Genomic DNA, 17,588 nt, shown 5'->3' on the forward strand with positions numbered 1-17,588 from the left:
CGACATAATAGCCTTTACATCTCTCCTGACAAGACGGCGTATTTTACTGCAATGGAAAATACGCCCCCCGCCCCTCCTCTTCCCCGTCCTCCCCCCTCCCCCTCATACCCTGTATGTTTTTATTATAATTTTATTTCTCTTCATTCCATTAATTATTTCCTTCTATTTTCTCATATTATTATATATTTTTTAAATTGTTATCCTATACCCATTTTGTTCTGTTTTATTGTGCTTCAACAGTTTTACTAACATTGTAAGTTTAAATGTAAGTTTAAATCCTCATACCATGCAAATGTTGGATTATTATTACCATAGTTTGTATAGTTTCAATGTACATATCATATTTCTTTTTGTATTGTACTATGTAGAGTCTACATAGTGTACATTGTAGACTGATGCTAGGTTCTTGGTTGACCTATGATCCTATTACTGAGGCACTACACTGTCTCTATGCATTTGATGTACGTGTTTACCTTGTTTATTGTAAATCGCTCTGGATTAAGAGCATCTGCTAAATGCCTAAATTGTAGGTCCGTTTTGCAATTGCAAACCCTACAGTATGGTACCAACACAGGCTTATGAAGTTATGAAACAGCTTCTTTTTCACTTCATGGGAGAAAACTGGAGACAAAAGATAAAAAAAAAGAGAAGTATGACTAAGTTACAGAAGTGGTCAATTTCAACACCAATCGGTGTACTGGAAACAAGAGTCAGCCTGGGAATATTAATTACAGTGGCCCTCATATTTGTAATTACAGAAATAATAATAATCATAAGTAGTGAAAGCTCATCTGTCAATCAAATACATACAAATAAATACAATAAAATAAATACAAATCCCCAGCATGATAATCTATAGGGTAGGACCCCTACGGTATGGCTTATGAAACTATCTCATATTTTGACACTACTTGCCTTTTTTTACGTGATGGGTGGAAACTGATTACAAAAAGATAAAATAAGAGAGAAGTGAGCTGTTACAGAAGTGGTCAATTTCATCATCAACTTTATGTTGAAATTTGTGGACCAGTAGATCATATCTCACACTAGATTGACTGTAAATGGTGCTAGACAACAGTGTGTGAGAGTGAGTGTGTGTGTGTGTGTGTGTGTGTGTGTGTGTGTGTGTGTGTGTGTGTGTGTGTGTGTGTGTGTGTGTGTGTGTGTGTGTGTGTGTGTGTGTGTGTGTGTGTGTGTGTGTGTGTGTGTGTGTCTGAATAATGACATGGCACCGTCAGCACTCGCTATGCTACACTTTTAATAACACACAGCAGCAGAAGGAAATGGACACACGTATCAGACATGTGGGTGTGAACTGTTGTTTACAATATAGGACATTATTCGAGTCACGCTCAAGCCCTAACCCTGTGGACTTGGTACTGCAGTACGTTCTGCTGACAAGCTTTTTAATGGGTTAAACTGTAAAAATGCTTAGGGCTTATCAATAAATCCTTATCATTCATTTTTGTAACTTCAATATAATGTATGTACTGGACTGGGTCTATATTGTTTAACTTCTCTGTTTTCAAAATGTTCTACTTTTTGTGACATGACATTGCTACACCCTCTTTTAATCCTATCCTATCCTATTTTTCGGCTTTGGCCAAATCCTTTATTTTCAGTCTGTTTACTATAAATGTAAAAGCTATATTTAGTACAATCAGCATTTTGGATTTTTCCCTTTTAAAAAGGGAAATTGGGATTATTTTCCCTTTTAAAAAGCCTTTGGGTCTGAAGTTTTGGACACCCCTTCTGAAATGGTGAGATACACCCTATAGCATGTGTTTACCAAATGTGGTACTTGTATCCACCGTGTAACGATTTGACCATTTGTTGAGCTTAATTCCCCCTACTAATATGACATGTTATGTTGCCAGGTTTGAAAGACAGTGGAGAATGATGACATATATATATATGTTATGTTGCCAGGTTCTACAGAGACAGAGGACATTGATGGTGATTGGTGAATATACTTTACCGTGAACTCCAACTGTGATTCCAGCCAATAGGAGGAGACCTAGCAGACCCACAGCGACCACAGGAATCCTGGAGCTGCACTTCCTCTCTGGAGATGCTGAAGTGACTGTGGACACCAAGCACAGAGTAGCAGTAAGCTGTGTGTGTCTGTCTGTCTGTCTGTCTGTCTGTCTGTCTGTCTGTCTGTCTGTCTGTCTGTCTGTCTGTCTGTCTGGTACCACACAGGCTTATGAAACAGCTTTTTTCACTTCATGGGAGAAAACTGAAGACAAAAGATAAAATGAAGTATGACTAAGTTACAGAAGTGGTCAATTTCATCACCAATCGGTGATGAAACAAAAGTCAGCCTGGGAATATTAATTACAGCGGCCCTCATATTTGTAATTAAAGAAATAATAATGATAAGTAGTGAAAGCTCATCTGTCAATCAAATAAATACAATAAAATAAATACAAATTAAAGGGCCCCAGCATGTTAATCTATAGGGCAAGACCCCTACGGTCTTTTTTACGAACCAGTATTGTACTGCACATGGCTTATGAAACGATCTCATATTTTGACACTACTTGCCTTTTACGTTATGGGTGGAAACTGATTACAAAAAGATAAAATAAGAGAGAAGTGAGCAGTTACAGAAGTGGTCAATTTCATCATCAACTTTATGTTGAAATTTGCGAACCAGTAGATCATATCTCACACTAGGTTTACTGTAAATGGTGCTGAATAGCTGTGTGCGTGTGTGTGTGTGTGTGTGTGTGTGTGTGTGTGTGTGTGTGTGTGTGTGTGTGTGTGTGTGTGTGTGTGTGTGTGTGTGTGTGTGTGTGTGTGTGTGTGTGTGTGTGTGTGTGTGTGTGTGTGTGTGTGTGTGTGTGTGTGTGTGTGTGTGTGTACAGGGCAGCCGACGGGGGGGGCGGGGGGGGGGGGGTAAAAGGGACAGTTCTGCCCCTTCAAAAAAAAAGGGGGGGCAACACGTGCCGTGTTTTGTGAGAGAAATAAGCAACCAGGTCTAGGAAAACAAGCTCAAAAGAAGCAACCAGTAGCTAGGCCACATTAGCACTTTAAACCTATATGTATTATCAATAATAATACATTGGTCCTTCCTTCCTTTTCTAGACCCTGGACAAAGATGTCTGCATGACATACTTTGATGTAAAAGTCCAAAATGTATCTTTTCCTGAGTTTCATGGATCCTGGTTTCATTGTTGCACGATGGGGCGACGGGCAACAAAAATAACTGATCTTCATGTTGTGAATTTAGGTCACGAGCACTTTAAACCTATATGTGTCGGCATACAAGCTTGTAGATCTGCGATTTTCCAAAACTCTTGCAATAAAATGTGGAATATTTGGAGTATTTTTTTAAACATTCTAACAACACAACTGCTCCCTGGCTGGCACAAAACATTTTCCTGAAAATATTTGAGAACCACTGGTTTAAATGATAATTGTTATTTAAGCGATCCTTGTTTATTTCTATCTTCTCCACAAAAGTTTGGCACCTAACTACTCCTACATACTTTGACTTAGAAACTCCATTCAAACTGTACAAAATCCAGCTTACTGTGGACATGGGTGCTTGTACTTTTCTTTTTTAGATAATTTGTAGTTTTTGAAATAATTAACTTTAAGCACCCAATCCATTTCCAATGGGTTTTGCTAGTGGGGAGAGAGAAGGACAGAGGAGAAATGCCCCGTGTTTTCACTGTGTCACTGTGGCCACTACAGATATTTATTTTACATCACCAAGTGCGTACGGGTCTGCTCTCCAATTTAATCCAAAGATCTAAGCTGTGTGATGTATACATTTTTAGTTAAGACCATTAATATAAACCCATGCACCTACACACTCTAGAAATCATTGCTAGAGCTGCTGCTACCTAATCTGTCTGTCAGGCAGTGGTGCTGCAAAGTAACTAAGTATATTTACTCAAGTACTATGCAAGTGCTTACCATGCACAGTTTAATTTTGAGGTCCTTTTACTTTCCTTTCCATTTTTGTTACTTCTACTCCACTACAATGACAGCATTTGACAGCTTTAGTTACTTGTTAATTTGCAGATTTTATTATTAATACAAAACCTGCAGTAACCACATACAGCCGATCTACAATGTGACGCGTTATGAGCTTGTAGATCGGCTACTTTCTGAAAATTTGAGTACTTTCACTTTGGTACTCAAAGTATATTTTGATGCTAAAACGTTTGTACACTGTAAGCTCCAAACTCCCCCACAGACCCCATACACCCCATATACCCCACCTCCCACACCACATGACATACCCCCCTCTGTCATACAAACTACACAAAAGAAAAGGCGATCTACAATGTGATGCGTGATGAGCTTGTAGATCTGCTATTTTCTGAAAATTTAAGTACTTTTACTTTGGTACTCAAAGTATATTTTGATGCTAAAACGTGTGTGTATTTCAAGCTCCAAAACTACCACCCCCAGACACACACACACACACCACCCACACCAGTGGGTTAGTGTCGAAGTGTCATTGAGCAAGACGCTGAACCCCTAATTGCTCCTGATGAGCAGGTTGGTGCCTTGCATGGTTTCCTCCACCATCAGTGTATGAATGTGTGTGTAAAAGGGTGACATTTTGATGGCATAATCTTGTAAATCTCAAGCTCCAATTCAACTCTAATGGTGTGTATTGGTCAAAATAACTCCCCCCACCCCCACCTCACTCGCTCGCACGCACACACACACACACACACACACACACACACACACACACACACACACACACACACACACACACACACACACACACACACACACACACACACACACACACACACACACACACACACAGGTGCTCCCAATCTGATCAACCATAGGCAAGTCTACACCCACACACAACGCAAAGACAGAGATAGGCCTACCAGGTGAAACTGAATTTGTACTTTTTATAACTACAGTTTTTTGGCTTTAAAGCGAGCCCACATTGTTTCTTTATAGGAACAATATTTTCTAGTTACAAAAAATATTAAAAAATATTAAAAATTATTCCACATCTTATTGCAAGAGTTTTGGAAAATAGCAGATCTAAACGCTCACAACGCGACGTGTTGTGAGCTTGTATATCGTCTATTTTCAAATGGCCGATGCATAGGGCATAAGTGCTCATGTGGCCTATAGCTAATAGTTGTTTTCCTAGACCTGGTTGCTTATGTCTCTCACATATATAAATATGAATCATTCCGGATATTGGGACCAGCAGATTACAATCGTATAGCGCGACCCCTGGTATAGACACCGGCTTTGAATGCTATCAATGCATTGAATAGACCACATTGCTTAGCAGAGTTCAGTGATGCAAATGCATGTCAAGTTGATCAACAGATTGTATTATTCTCCAATGCATTAACAGTACTGAAATGAAGGCTATAAGGGCATTAATGCCATGGGAGCCCTTTAAAAAAAAAAAGTAACTAAAAAGTTACTTTTCACAGTAACGCAGTAAAGTAACTGAGTTACTTTTAAATTAAGTAACTAGTAATGGTAACTAGTTACTGGTTTTCAGTAACTAGCACAACACTGCTGAAAATACACATTAACATGAATCCGACATATTAGCAAAAATATTGTGTGAACAAACAAACAAACAAACAAACAAACAAACAAACAAACAAAAACATGTAATTTCCACAACACTGATGCTGTCAAATGAATCTATGAAGCTATCAAAGCTGCAACATGATGTGGAGGCAACTCATAGTCACTTAAAATAAAACCTGTAATACAGGGACCCCCTGTATACGCATAGCCGTGGGAAGTAGGGGTGCTGGGGGGGCTGTAGCACCCCCTGAAAATAATGTATGAAAATTAAAATAAATCAAAAATATTAAAAAGAAAATATATAATGTGCCTGTTGTTGTTGGTCGTTATTTGGGGGGATTTAGTGCAATATGTGTTCTGGAACCGAATTGACCGAACTAAAGTAAAATAAAAAAAAAACAATCCGGGGGAAAAAACGCAAATTGGGCAAATTGGGAACACATGCTCGCACGCTATGCGAACATGCGTGCACATACAGCACCCGTAACCCAAAACGTCTTCCCGTGGCTGTGTTTACACGTACATACTGTACATGGCCGTACAAAAACGCTGATGTCCCTTGCTCTGTTCTATACCTACATGTAAATGAATACCAGCCTAACATGTTAGTCCATGAGCCAGACAAGATTTCATTACCGAATGAGTGGGCAAAACCATACCTATATTAAATTGTTCATAGGGTCAACATAAGTAAATAAATATATGATAACCTTTCCACAGGAGTAGCTTTTTCATAGTTATCACACATTTTGTTATTTTCCCCATACGTACATGACAGGTGAAAAAAAAATCACAACATTTAAAAAATAGTTATCATAATGAAACTTCCCCAGTTGATTACTTACATGAAGACAATGATTTATCGTATTACAAGTTTTCTGAAATTGTATATTTAAATATGCAAATCAGCATTAGGAAAATATGCCCGAATTTGCATACCTTTCCAGAATCAATATTGGAACATAGGACAAAGCCAGAGTCAACATTCTTATTTCATTTGTTTAAGATGTTAGAGTCAAAGGTTTTTAACGAGGGAATATTCAATATCTGGCTCAATTTTGGGGCTCTGGCTCATGGACTAAATGCCTAATTTGCATAATTAAATATACAATTTCAGAAAACTTGTGATACAATAAATCATTGTCTTCGTGTAAGTAATCAACTGGGGAAGTTTCATTATGATAACTATTTTTAAAATCTTGTAAGTTTTTCACCTGTCATGTACGTATGGGGAAAATAACAAAATGTGTGATAAATATGAAAAAGCTACTCCAGTGGAAAGGTTATCATATATGCATTTACTTATATTGACCCTATAAACAATGTAATATAGGTATGGTTTTGCCCACTCTTAATTATTGCTCAATTTTGGGCCTCTGGCTCATGGACTATGTGTTGCACAGACACATATTAAACTGCCCATAGGCAGTGGTGGAAAAAGTACTCAATTGCTTTACTCAAGTAAAAGTATCAATTCTGCAATGTAGAAATACTCTGTTACTAGTAAAAATTCAAAGGAATTCAAAATTGACTTGAGTAAGTGCACCGTCCCACCGCACTTTTATTTGACCTCTGGGCCGGAATCTGCCAATGCTTTGTTAATGTAAATGCATGGATTCATGGAAGAAATGTGGACCATGAATCCACATATTTGCATTGACAAAGCATTGGCAGATTCCGCCCCATAGGTACAATAAAAGTGCGGTGGGACGGTGCCCTTAAAGTATAAAAGTATTGGCATCAAAATGTACTTAAATCATAAAAAGTAAAAGTACTCATTATGCAGAATGTCCCATTTCAAGTTTTCAAATGTATACAAATCTTTTGAAAATGGCAGATCTACAAGCTCACAATGCGTCGCATCGCAATGCATTGTTGGCATGTAGATCGGCTATTTTCAAATGGCCGAAATGTATACAGAGCTGAAGTGGTTAATGTAGGTTTTGTAATAATAATAAAAAACTATAAAGTAACAATTAACTAAAGATTTTCAAATAATTGTAGTGGAGTTAAAAGTACAATATTTGGATCCGAGATGTAGTGGAGTAGAAGTAAAAGTATTGGAAATTGGAAATACTCAAGTAAAGTACTATACCTAAAAATGTACTTGAGTACAGTATTTAAGTAAATGTACTTTCCACCCCTGCCCATAGGTGCATCATAAACGATAAAGATGGTGGATATTCTTTCTTCTGACGAACCAATACGTTTTTGTGTCTATGCTATTGACCGTTGAATGCACCTGTATTCACATGTCGATATAACATTTGTATCAATCAATCAATCAATCAATCATTGATGACGTAACGTCACATTTAATGCTACTGTATATATGGATGGTTTTAATAACATATCTTACCAGACTGCAGTATCTTGTGACGCCGTTGCTCCTGAGATGGAGGGTTGCCCACATTATCATAGGTCACATCGCCTTCCTCTTCCATCTCAATGTTTTCAGAATGGAAAGCCACGGCCATTTCTACCTTTATGACTTAGATTCTAAAGTGACGCGGTCCACTGCTTTACCTCTACGACTTACATTCTAAAGTGATACGATCCACTTCTTTACACACACTGAAGGAAAGACAAGTATCATCTCTCTTTTATGTCTTTGCCTCTCTTCCTCTTTTTCTGTTGCGTTCCTCCCTCACGATTAGAAATGCTTCGTTAGGCTTTTTTTATGCTTGGTTGTTGTTTTTAGAGAGTCCCTTAATGTAAAGTTATGTAAACTTTAATAATAATAATTATTATTATTATTCACCTGCTTCCACCTCTCACGACGGGGACGTAGAGTCCCTTAATTATTAGTATTTATCCAGGAAATATGTAGTAAATTATAATATTTTGTTGGTTAATTAGCACTGTAAATGTGCAGGTGAATACAAAGAAACTACAAAAAAAATTAGCCTAGGACTTCAGAGGTCATGGAGGTCCCAGGCACGATTCCAGCCCTCAGCAATGTGTTGAAGTGTCCTTGAGCAAGACACTAACCCCTAACTGCTCCGCGCATCTTTGTGGGCAGCCCTCAGCTGGGTGAAGCTGGAAACTGAAGTTCCCCCGCGAGATGTAATAGGTATTAAAAAAAATAAACGTATAAAATAAGTTAGGACAGAACACATTACACATGAAGTTAGGAATAGTTTGATTTATATTTTGGGATGGGTCTGTGAAAGACGTGATATTAATGAGCCATAGGTTACAGGACATGGAATCATAAGCAAAGCAACAGAAAATGACAAACTCAGGGTTAATGCTACCATTTATATGTTCAAAGTTCACTTTTACTCTATAAAGGTATGTTCACACTATCTTTTACTGTATAAAGGTATGTTCACACTACCTTTTACTGTATAAAGGTATGTTCACACTACCTTTTACTGTATAAAGGTATGCTCACACTGGCCCTCATTTATGAACGCGGTGCAGCCCAAATAATGGGCGTACGGCGAGATCACCGCACCTTTCGGCATTTATCAATATATCCTGACGTGGGCTTCATCCTACGGTACACTGAAATCTCACGTCTGGTCGGGACCAGTTGTTGACGTTGGCTGCACCCGTTTATTCCATTCTAGACCTGCAGAGCAGCATTGTTTGACTGTCTGAGAGGCATCTGGACACATAATCCACTCATAAATCTGTATATCTACACTAATAAATAATCCCTGTGAAAATATAACATTTTATAAAGTAATTTAAACAAACTGCTTTAACAGTCATTCAGATAAGATTGTAGATATGTCAGTATTGAAAATAGCAGATCTACAAGCTCACAAGCCAGCGAGGCGTTGTGAGCTTGTAGATCTGCTATTTTCAAAATGTACGAGTGCTTTTGCGTCGGGACTCCTGAACCATCTTTTCATGGAGTGATGTCTACAAACTTACAGTAGCTTGTCTTATGGTATGGAGTTATGTCAGATAGAGAGTTATATAGGCTACAACCTTTAAGGATATAAACCCGACACTCCAATCTCTTATATATAACGTGGGTTGCGGCACGGGATCACTGCAGTCTGCAGACCGCCTGTGTCTCATGGGGAATATAGCCAACATGACTGCTTTAGTGTAACTTGAACGCTCGGTATGGGGTAAATAAATATGCAAACGTATTACATTCATGGCGATGTAATTTGTATCATAATGTCATTCATGTAGGCTACAAGCCTACGTGACTGACAAAAATGATACCGTAACGGATTATGAAAGACACAGTTGGGCGCGCGCACGAGCAAGAGAGAGGCGTGTGCATGTGTGCGTGCGTGCCTGTGTGTTTGTGTGTGTGACTTGACAGGCGGCGAGGCGAGCCGGCTAAACTCTTTCTTTGGTCGTATTCTGGTCCCTCATGTCGTAAAATCGGGGTGTTTCTAGAATATTTAAGGGAGTGTTATTTAAATGACGCTCGTTTTCAGACGTGAGATTTATCAAGGCTGGGACCAAATGTATGCTCGGATTGGCTGTGTAGGATTCGTTGATAAATGTGACTTCGACGTTGGTGTACGGCCGAATATATGGAAAAATATACGCCGGTTTATACGCTGCGTTGATAAATGAGGGCCACTACCTTTTACTGTATAAAGGTATGTTCACACTAATATAAAGGAAACACAGCTTTTTCAGCTGAAAAAGAGACAAAAAGAAAGTCGTGGAATCGACTGAAATAGACTTCAATGTAACAATGGATCATATTGAATGCTGAAAACAAAGTTTAGTAAGTGTAGCAATTAATCAAGACAGTGGCCCTCATTTATCAACGCAGCGTATAAACCGGCGTATATTTTTCCATATATTCGGCCGTACACCAACGTCGAAGTCACATTTATCAACGCATCCTACACAGCTGATCCGAGCGTACACTTGGTCTCAGCGTTGATAAATGTCATGGCTGAAACCGAGCGTCATTTAAATAACACGCCCTTAAATATTCTCAAAACGCCCCGATTTCACGACATGAAGATTGAAGAACCAGAATACGACCAAAGAAGACATCATGAAAAGCCAATAAGAAAGAGTTTCCCTCGCTCGCCACACACACACACGCCCCTCTCTCTCTCTCTCTCTCTCTCTCTCTCTCTCACACACACACACACGCACACACGCACACACGCACACACGCACACACACACACACACACACACACACACACACACACACACACACACACACACACACACACACACACACACACGCCCGTAGCGTATTGTCACGTAGGCTTGTAGCCTACATGAATGACATATTATGATACCAATCACATCGGCATGAATGGAATACTTTTGTATATTAATGTATTTAACCCATACCGAGCAGTGCGCGTTCGAGTTACACTAAAAGAGTTACACTAAAATAAATTCCCGTCCCGCTCCGCATTAATGAGAGATAGCCTGGAGATAACATTAATGAATGAAGGCTGGTGTGTGTTGGACCATGGGTTAAATGTCTGACAATCTTATCTGAATGACTGTTAAAGCAAAAGCAGTTTGTTTAAATTACTTTATAAAATGCTATATTTTCACAGGGATTATTTATTAGTGTAGATATACATTTATGAGTGGATTATGTGTCTAGATGCCTGTCAGACAGTCAAACAATGCTGCTCTGCAGGTCTAGAATGGAATAAACGGGCGCAGCCAACGTCAACTGGTCCCGACCAGACGTGAGATCTCAGCGTACCGTAGGATGAAGCCCACGTCAGGATATATTGATAAATGCCGAAAGGTGCGGTGATCTCGCCGTACGCCCATTATTTGGGCTGCACCGCGTTGATAAATGAGGGCCATTGACTTTATTTATCCCCTAAAACAGATGTTCTGAAACTATGTGCCGGTACCCCAAGTAGAGTCATGGGACTGTGTTCCCATTCCCATCGCATTGCACTATACATTAAAATTGTGGGGTCATCCCCTTAGAATGGGCTCCTGTAATAAAGAACCCCTACCTGCCCTAAAATGTATGTATGTTTTACAGACAGACTGTGTTTCTCTCTCCTGTCGGCCTTGTCTGCTGGCTGGCTCCGTGAGGAGTGAGGATCTGACCCTACAACTCACTGATGTTCAATGTGTACACAATACAAGAACTGTGAAGCCTAATCCACAAACCTCCACCCGCACCTTCAGATCTGAGAACAGCTTCATCATCCAGGACTATACGCCGTGTAGTACTGGGGTCCTCGAGGATGAAGTTGTACTCAGATCTGGCGCCCCTGGTGCCAGACGTCATACTGTATATACACATACCGTAGTATACGGTATGTGTATATATGACGTCTGGCAACGGGGGGCGCCGGTTTTTGTGTGTGGCCATGGGGGCTGAACTTGACCTCCGCTATTTTTAAAACTTAATTCATTAATGAAATGACCATAAAACAACATTAACAACACTCTACTCATCCTTCAGTGGTGGAAAAAGTACTCAAATGTTTTACTTAAGTAAAAGTATCAATACTGCAATGTTAAAAGTCCGTAATTCAAAATGTACTTGAGTAAAAGTATAAAATTTGCATCAAAATGTACTTAGAGTACCAAAAGTAAAAGTACTCACTATACAAAGTGTCCCATTTCAAGTTTTCAAATGTATACAAATCTTTTGAAAATGGCAGATCTACAACTCACAATGCCTCAAATGTCATTTGTGAGCTTGTAGATTCAAATTGCCGATTTAGGGCTGAAGTGGTTACTGTATGTTTTGTAATAATAATCTTTATCTACAAAGTAACTAGTAAAGTTTTCAAATAATTTTAGTGGAGTAAAAGTACAATGTTTGCCCCTGATGATTTACGCTCGTGAATATATTCCTAGAAAAAAGTCAACGGATTTCAGAGTTCTCTGCAAGGACACAACATGGCCCCCTACTCTATATTGTATAAAATTGTGTTTCTTTTTTACTTAGTCTGCTCTTTTTTCCCTCTACACCTATAGCCTCTTTGCCGAAAATAGCATATCTACAAGGCGTTGAGAATGTTCCCCTCAGAAAATGAATTCTACGGTTCAAGTGGTTAATATAAAAAAACGAAATCCTATCACACAAAGATTTGGCAGACCCCCTATAGTAGCTCTGAGGACCCCCTACGGGTCCCGGACCTCCTGTTGAAGACCCCTGGATTAATAGATGAGCCAGTATAACCGGTAAAAAGCCTGTCAGCAGAACCCACTGTAGCAAACTGCCACTTTGAAGAGGAACTTGCATGATGGCCTGTATTATAAACCACACTTCACACCCATATAACTGTGTCTATTTACTTCTGCTGACAACTTACTTTGTTTCTTTAGGGGTTTTTGGACTTTTGAGTTGAGCGAGGCAGTTTTGTTGTTTCTGGTTAAAACCACACTTATCAGGAAGAGACAACTAAATGACCTTTAGTTACTAGTTACATTGCAGATATAACTGATTACATTATAAAACATACATTAACCCACTTTAGCCCTATTTTATACATAGGCTATTTGAAAATAGCCGATCTAGAAGCTCACAACGCGTCTCATCGTGACGCCTTGTGAGCTTGTAGATCAGCTATTTTCAAACATTTTAGTACTTTTACCTTTGGTACTTTAAGTACATTTTGATACCAATACATTTGTACTTTTACTCAAGTAGATTGTACATTTTGATACCAATACATTTGTACTTTTACTCAAGTAGATTGTACATTTTGATACCAATACATTTGTACTTTTACTCAAGTACCTTTTTAATCCCAGACTTTTACTTGTAACAGAGTTCTTCTACATTGCAGTATATTGATACTTTTACTTAAGTAAAACATTTGAGTACTTTTTTTTCCCATCACCGCTCGTTGGCAAATAAATGAGTGCTGACTCGTCAGATGTTTTGGACTCTGTCATGAAAGCTGTGGAGAAGCTGTGAAGAACGGCCTGCTCTACTTCACCATTCTGTGGTTCAGAGGCTTCACACACAGCTGTGTTCTCACGCATTTGGCGTTTAGCATGTCTAGCAGGAGGTTTAACTTCTCCAAAAGCACACAGAGCTCCAGGAGGGCAAAATCCCAAACTCAGTCATGAATTTATTATAATTTATTACAATTTATTTTCTCTCTATCAAACGATATCAAGCCGGAGTTTTCCATGTGCGTAATTACGCACATAACATAATAATACACACCGTCTACTGTACATATATATAGCCCACTGTAGGCTAACATTCTTGGGGGTCTTCTTAGAGACCCCCAAGCTCCTCCTTATAGCGCCGCCTATGGAGCGGTTTCAGAAAAGAAAAACAAAAAAAAGTAAACAGAAAAAAAGGTGGGTTGGTCGGACGGACGGACGGACGGACGGACGGACGGGCAGATACGTAATTCTCATCTCTGCTGATGTTTTAATTGGATACAGCATAGGTGGGCACTATAGGGACATCTGGGCACCAGGAGGAGTGGGCACAATGTGCACTGCCTGTGAGATTGTATTCTTTATTAACAATGAACACCAGTTTTCCCGGTGCCCAGTCTTCCTGTTGCCCAGATTTCCCTAGCGCCCACTCTTATCCAACTCTAAGTGCCCACTCTTCCAAGTGCCCACATGTCCCTAATGCCCACTCGTCCAAGGTGCCCAGAATGTTTTGGTGCCGACCCATCCTGGCTGTTACCGTTACTACATAAATATACACACTGCAGTGATGCGGTGATCAGCAACACGTTGTTGCATACACGCCGATACCGTGGTGGCGTCGGGGCTTAAGCCCCCACCCGAAAGTGAATGGGGGTCGAGTTGAGCCCCCACGGCCGCGCACATAAATCGGCGTGCCTGCGTTGTTGTGAGCTTGTAGATCTGCTATTTTCAAATAGCTTATGTATAAAATATGTCTGAAGTGGTTAGTGTATGGTTCATTATATAATAATTTATATCTGCAAAGTGTAGGATTATTATTATAATTATTATTATTATATTATAATTAAAGTAAGCGCATCTGCTAGTGTGAGTGAGTGCGCTCCCACGGCCTGGGTCGTTCTGTCTGTCTGTCTGTCTGTCTGTCTCAAAAGTCCGTGGCCGTAATACACACACAAACACACACAGTTAACCCTGACGTTATTGCCGCGCGTCCCCCGCCAAGGTAAATAAATAATTTAAGAAATAATAAATTACATTAAAACCGTCACTTTTGCCCATGGAAATTATATTAAAACCCCTATATCCATCCATCCATCCATCCATCCATCTATCCATCTATCTATCTCAGAGTTCATGTCGGAATTAAATGATTATATTATTATCTATAATAATATTATTATAATTATTAATCAGTACTGATAAATGTGCCACATTTCTCTGAACCAACTAAGATCTAAACATCAATCAAGCAGCTAGGGGATACATTAATTCACGTTAATTTAGTCATCCCAAATTGCTCTCTCTCTCTCTGTACAAACACATGCTCACTTTACCCAAGTGAGCTCTCTCTCTCTGTACAAACACATGCTCACTCTACCCAAGTGCGCTCTCTCTCTCTGTACAAACGCATGCTCACTCTACCCAAGTGCGCTCTCTCTCTGTACAAACACATGCTCACTCTACCCAAGTGCGCTCTCTCTCTCTCTGTACAAACACATGCTCACTCTACCCAAGTGCGCTCTCTCTCTTTGTACAAACACATGCTCACTCTACCCAGGTGCGCTCTCTCTCTCTCTCTGTGTACAAACACATGCTCACTCTACCCAAGTGCACTCTCTCTCTTTGTACAAACACATGCTCACTCTACCCAAGTGCGCTCTCTCTCTCTCTGTACAAACACATGCTCACTCTACCCAAGTGCGCTCTCTCTCTGTGGCACCAACATATGTCGGTGCCACAGCGGAAACCGACGAGTCGGTCTCCGCCGATCTCCGCCACGGCGGAAACCGAGTAGTCGGCAGAGTCGGTCTGTGCCGCGGCTGAGTTGGTCTCCGACTTCGCCGTGGCAGAGAACGACTCTGCCACTGCGACCGCCACGGCGGTTTGGGATCACGCTGTCTCTCAGAGAGAGAGAGAGCACTTGACAGACAGACAGACAGACAGACAGACAGACAGACAGACAGACAGACAGACAGACAGACAGACAGACAGACCCAGGCCGTGGGAGCGCACTCACTCAAACTAACCGATGCGCTTACTTTAATTATAATATAACTAGACCATACCCGTGGGGGGATATGCGCACATGATCTGGCAACCCGTGAGCCGTCGAGCACAAAAAAGGCTAACAAACAGTTGAGATTTAGTGATATTGGAAAAACGGGTTTCGCAGTTCCATGCACATGGTAATGGTCAATGGCTGTGTGCAATTTGAGATCAATAGCTCCAGCCACTGAGGAGAACCGGGCAGAACAATTTTTGGGCTGAGACGTTTGGTCTCAGAGGTTTGTGGAATTATAGGAGGACTAGACCATACCCGTGGGGGGATATGCGCACATGATCTGGCAACACGGGAGCCAGCGAACACAAAAACGCTAATAAACAGCTGATATTTAGTGATATCGAAAAACAGGGTTCGCAGTTCCATGCACATGGTAATGGTCAATGGCTGTGTGCAATTTGAGATCAATAGCTCCAGGTGCCACAGCGGAAACCGACGAGTCGGTCTCCGCCGATCTCCGCCACGGCGGCAACCGACGAGTCGGCCTCCTCCACGGCGGAGTCGGCCTGCGCCGAGGCGGAGTCGGTCTGTGCCGCGGCGGAAATGGTCTAAGCCGTGGCGGATTAGGATCACGGCGGTTTGGGATCACGCTGTCTCTCAGGGAGAGAGCACACTTGGGCAGAGTGAGTATGTGTTTGTACAGAGAGAGAGAGAGCTCACTTGGGTAGAGTGAGTATGTGTTTGTACAGAGAGAGAGAGAGAGAACTCACTTGGGTAGAGTGAGCATGTGTTTGTACAGAGAGAGAGAGCAATTTGGGATGACTAAATTAACGTGAATTAATGTATCCCCTAGCTGCTAGATTGATGTTTAGATCTTAGTTGGTTCAGAGAAATGTGGCACATTTATCACTACTGATTAATAATTATAATAATATTATAGATAATAATATAATCATTTAATTCCTAAATTAACTCTGAGATAGATGGATGGATGGATGGATGGTTTGATAGATATAGGGGTTTTATGAACAGTGACGCCAGAGGACTGCAGAAATGGTCGATGGATCGAGTCGGTGGAATGGTGAAGTAGAGCAGGGCGTTCTTCACAGCTTCTCCACAGCTTTCATGACAGAGTGCAAAACATCTGACGAGTCAGCACTCATTTATTTGCCAACGAGCGGTGATGGAAAAAGTACTCAAATGTTTTACTTAAGTAAAAGTATCAATATACTGCAATATAGAAGAACTCTGTTACAAGTAAAAGTCTGGAATTAAAAAGGTACTTGAGTAAAAGTACAAATGTATTGGTATCAAAATGTACAATCTACTTGAGTAAAAGTACAAATGTATTGGTATTAAAATGTACTTAAAGCACCAAAAGTAAAAGTACTAAAATGTTTGAAAATAGCAGATCTACAAGCTCCCAACGCGTCGCGATGCGACGCGTTGTGAGCTTTTAGATCGGCTATTTTCAAATAGCCTATGTATAAAATAGGGCTAAAGTGGTTAATGCATGTTTTATAATGTAATCAGTTATATCTGCAATGTAACTAGTAACTAAAGGTAATTTAGTTTTCTCTTCCTGATAAGTGTGGTTTTAACCAGAAACAACAAAACTGCCTCGCTCAACTCAAAAGCCCAAAAACCCCTAAAGAAACAAAGTAAGTTGTCAGCAGAACAACTTACACAGAAGTAAATAGACACAGTTATATGGGTGTGAAGTGTGGTTTATAATACAGGCCATCATGCAAGTTCCTCTTCAAAGTGTGAGTTTGCTACAGTGGGTTCTGCTGACAGGCTTTTTACCAATTATACTGGCTCATCTATTAGTCATAATTTTTAACTGCTAAAATACGTAGCACTTTTGCTGTAACTGGGTCTATATTGGTTAAATCCTATTTACTTTGCTAATATGTTGGATTCATTATCATGTGCATTTTCACATGGGAAAATATCAGATGTAAAAAAAACATTTGGTGGTCCAGTAC

The 17,588-nt window shown here is 40.2% G+C and overlaps 1 protein-coding gene and 1 long non-coding RNA gene across 6 annotated transcripts in view; one reads left to right on the forward strand and one right to left on the reverse strand.

The window, feature by feature from the left end:
* Positions 1 to 17,588, reverse strand: part of LOC311047414 (cerebellin-1-like) — an 878,463-nt gene that overhangs the window by 616,081 nt on the left and 244,794 nt on the right. For 4 of the 5 annotated variants that reach the window (XM_084060120.1, XM_084060119.1, XM_084060118.1 and 1 more), the window contains exons 1-2: positions 7,904 to 8,105; positions 1,979 to 2,083 (exon numbers count right to left, since the gene is read on the reverse strand). The exons of the other annotated variant lie outside the window; for it this stretch is intronic. In XM_084060120.1, the coding sequence (XP_083916246.1) occupies positions 1,979 to 2,083; positions 7,904 to 8,021 (223 nt within the window). In that variant the 5' untranslated portion in view covers positions 8,022 to 8,105. Of the gene's footprint in view, positions 1 to 1,978; positions 2,084 to 7,903; positions 8,106 to 17,588 lie in introns of those variants that run through there. 5 annotated transcript variants of the gene reach the window in all.
* The window catches only part of LOC311047422, a 203,998-nt gene that overhangs the window by 7,979 nt on the left and 178,431 nt on the right, over positions 1 to 17,588 (forward strand). The gene's annotated exons all lie outside the window — the stretch shown is intronic.

This window comes from Gymnoscopelus microlampas (genome assembly GCF_963454915.1).
Source record: "Gymnoscopelus microlampas genome assembly, chromosome: 6".
Taxonomy (NCBI): Eukaryota; Metazoa; Chordata; class Actinopteri; order Myctophiformes; family Myctophidae; genus Gymnoscopelus; species Gymnoscopelus microlampas.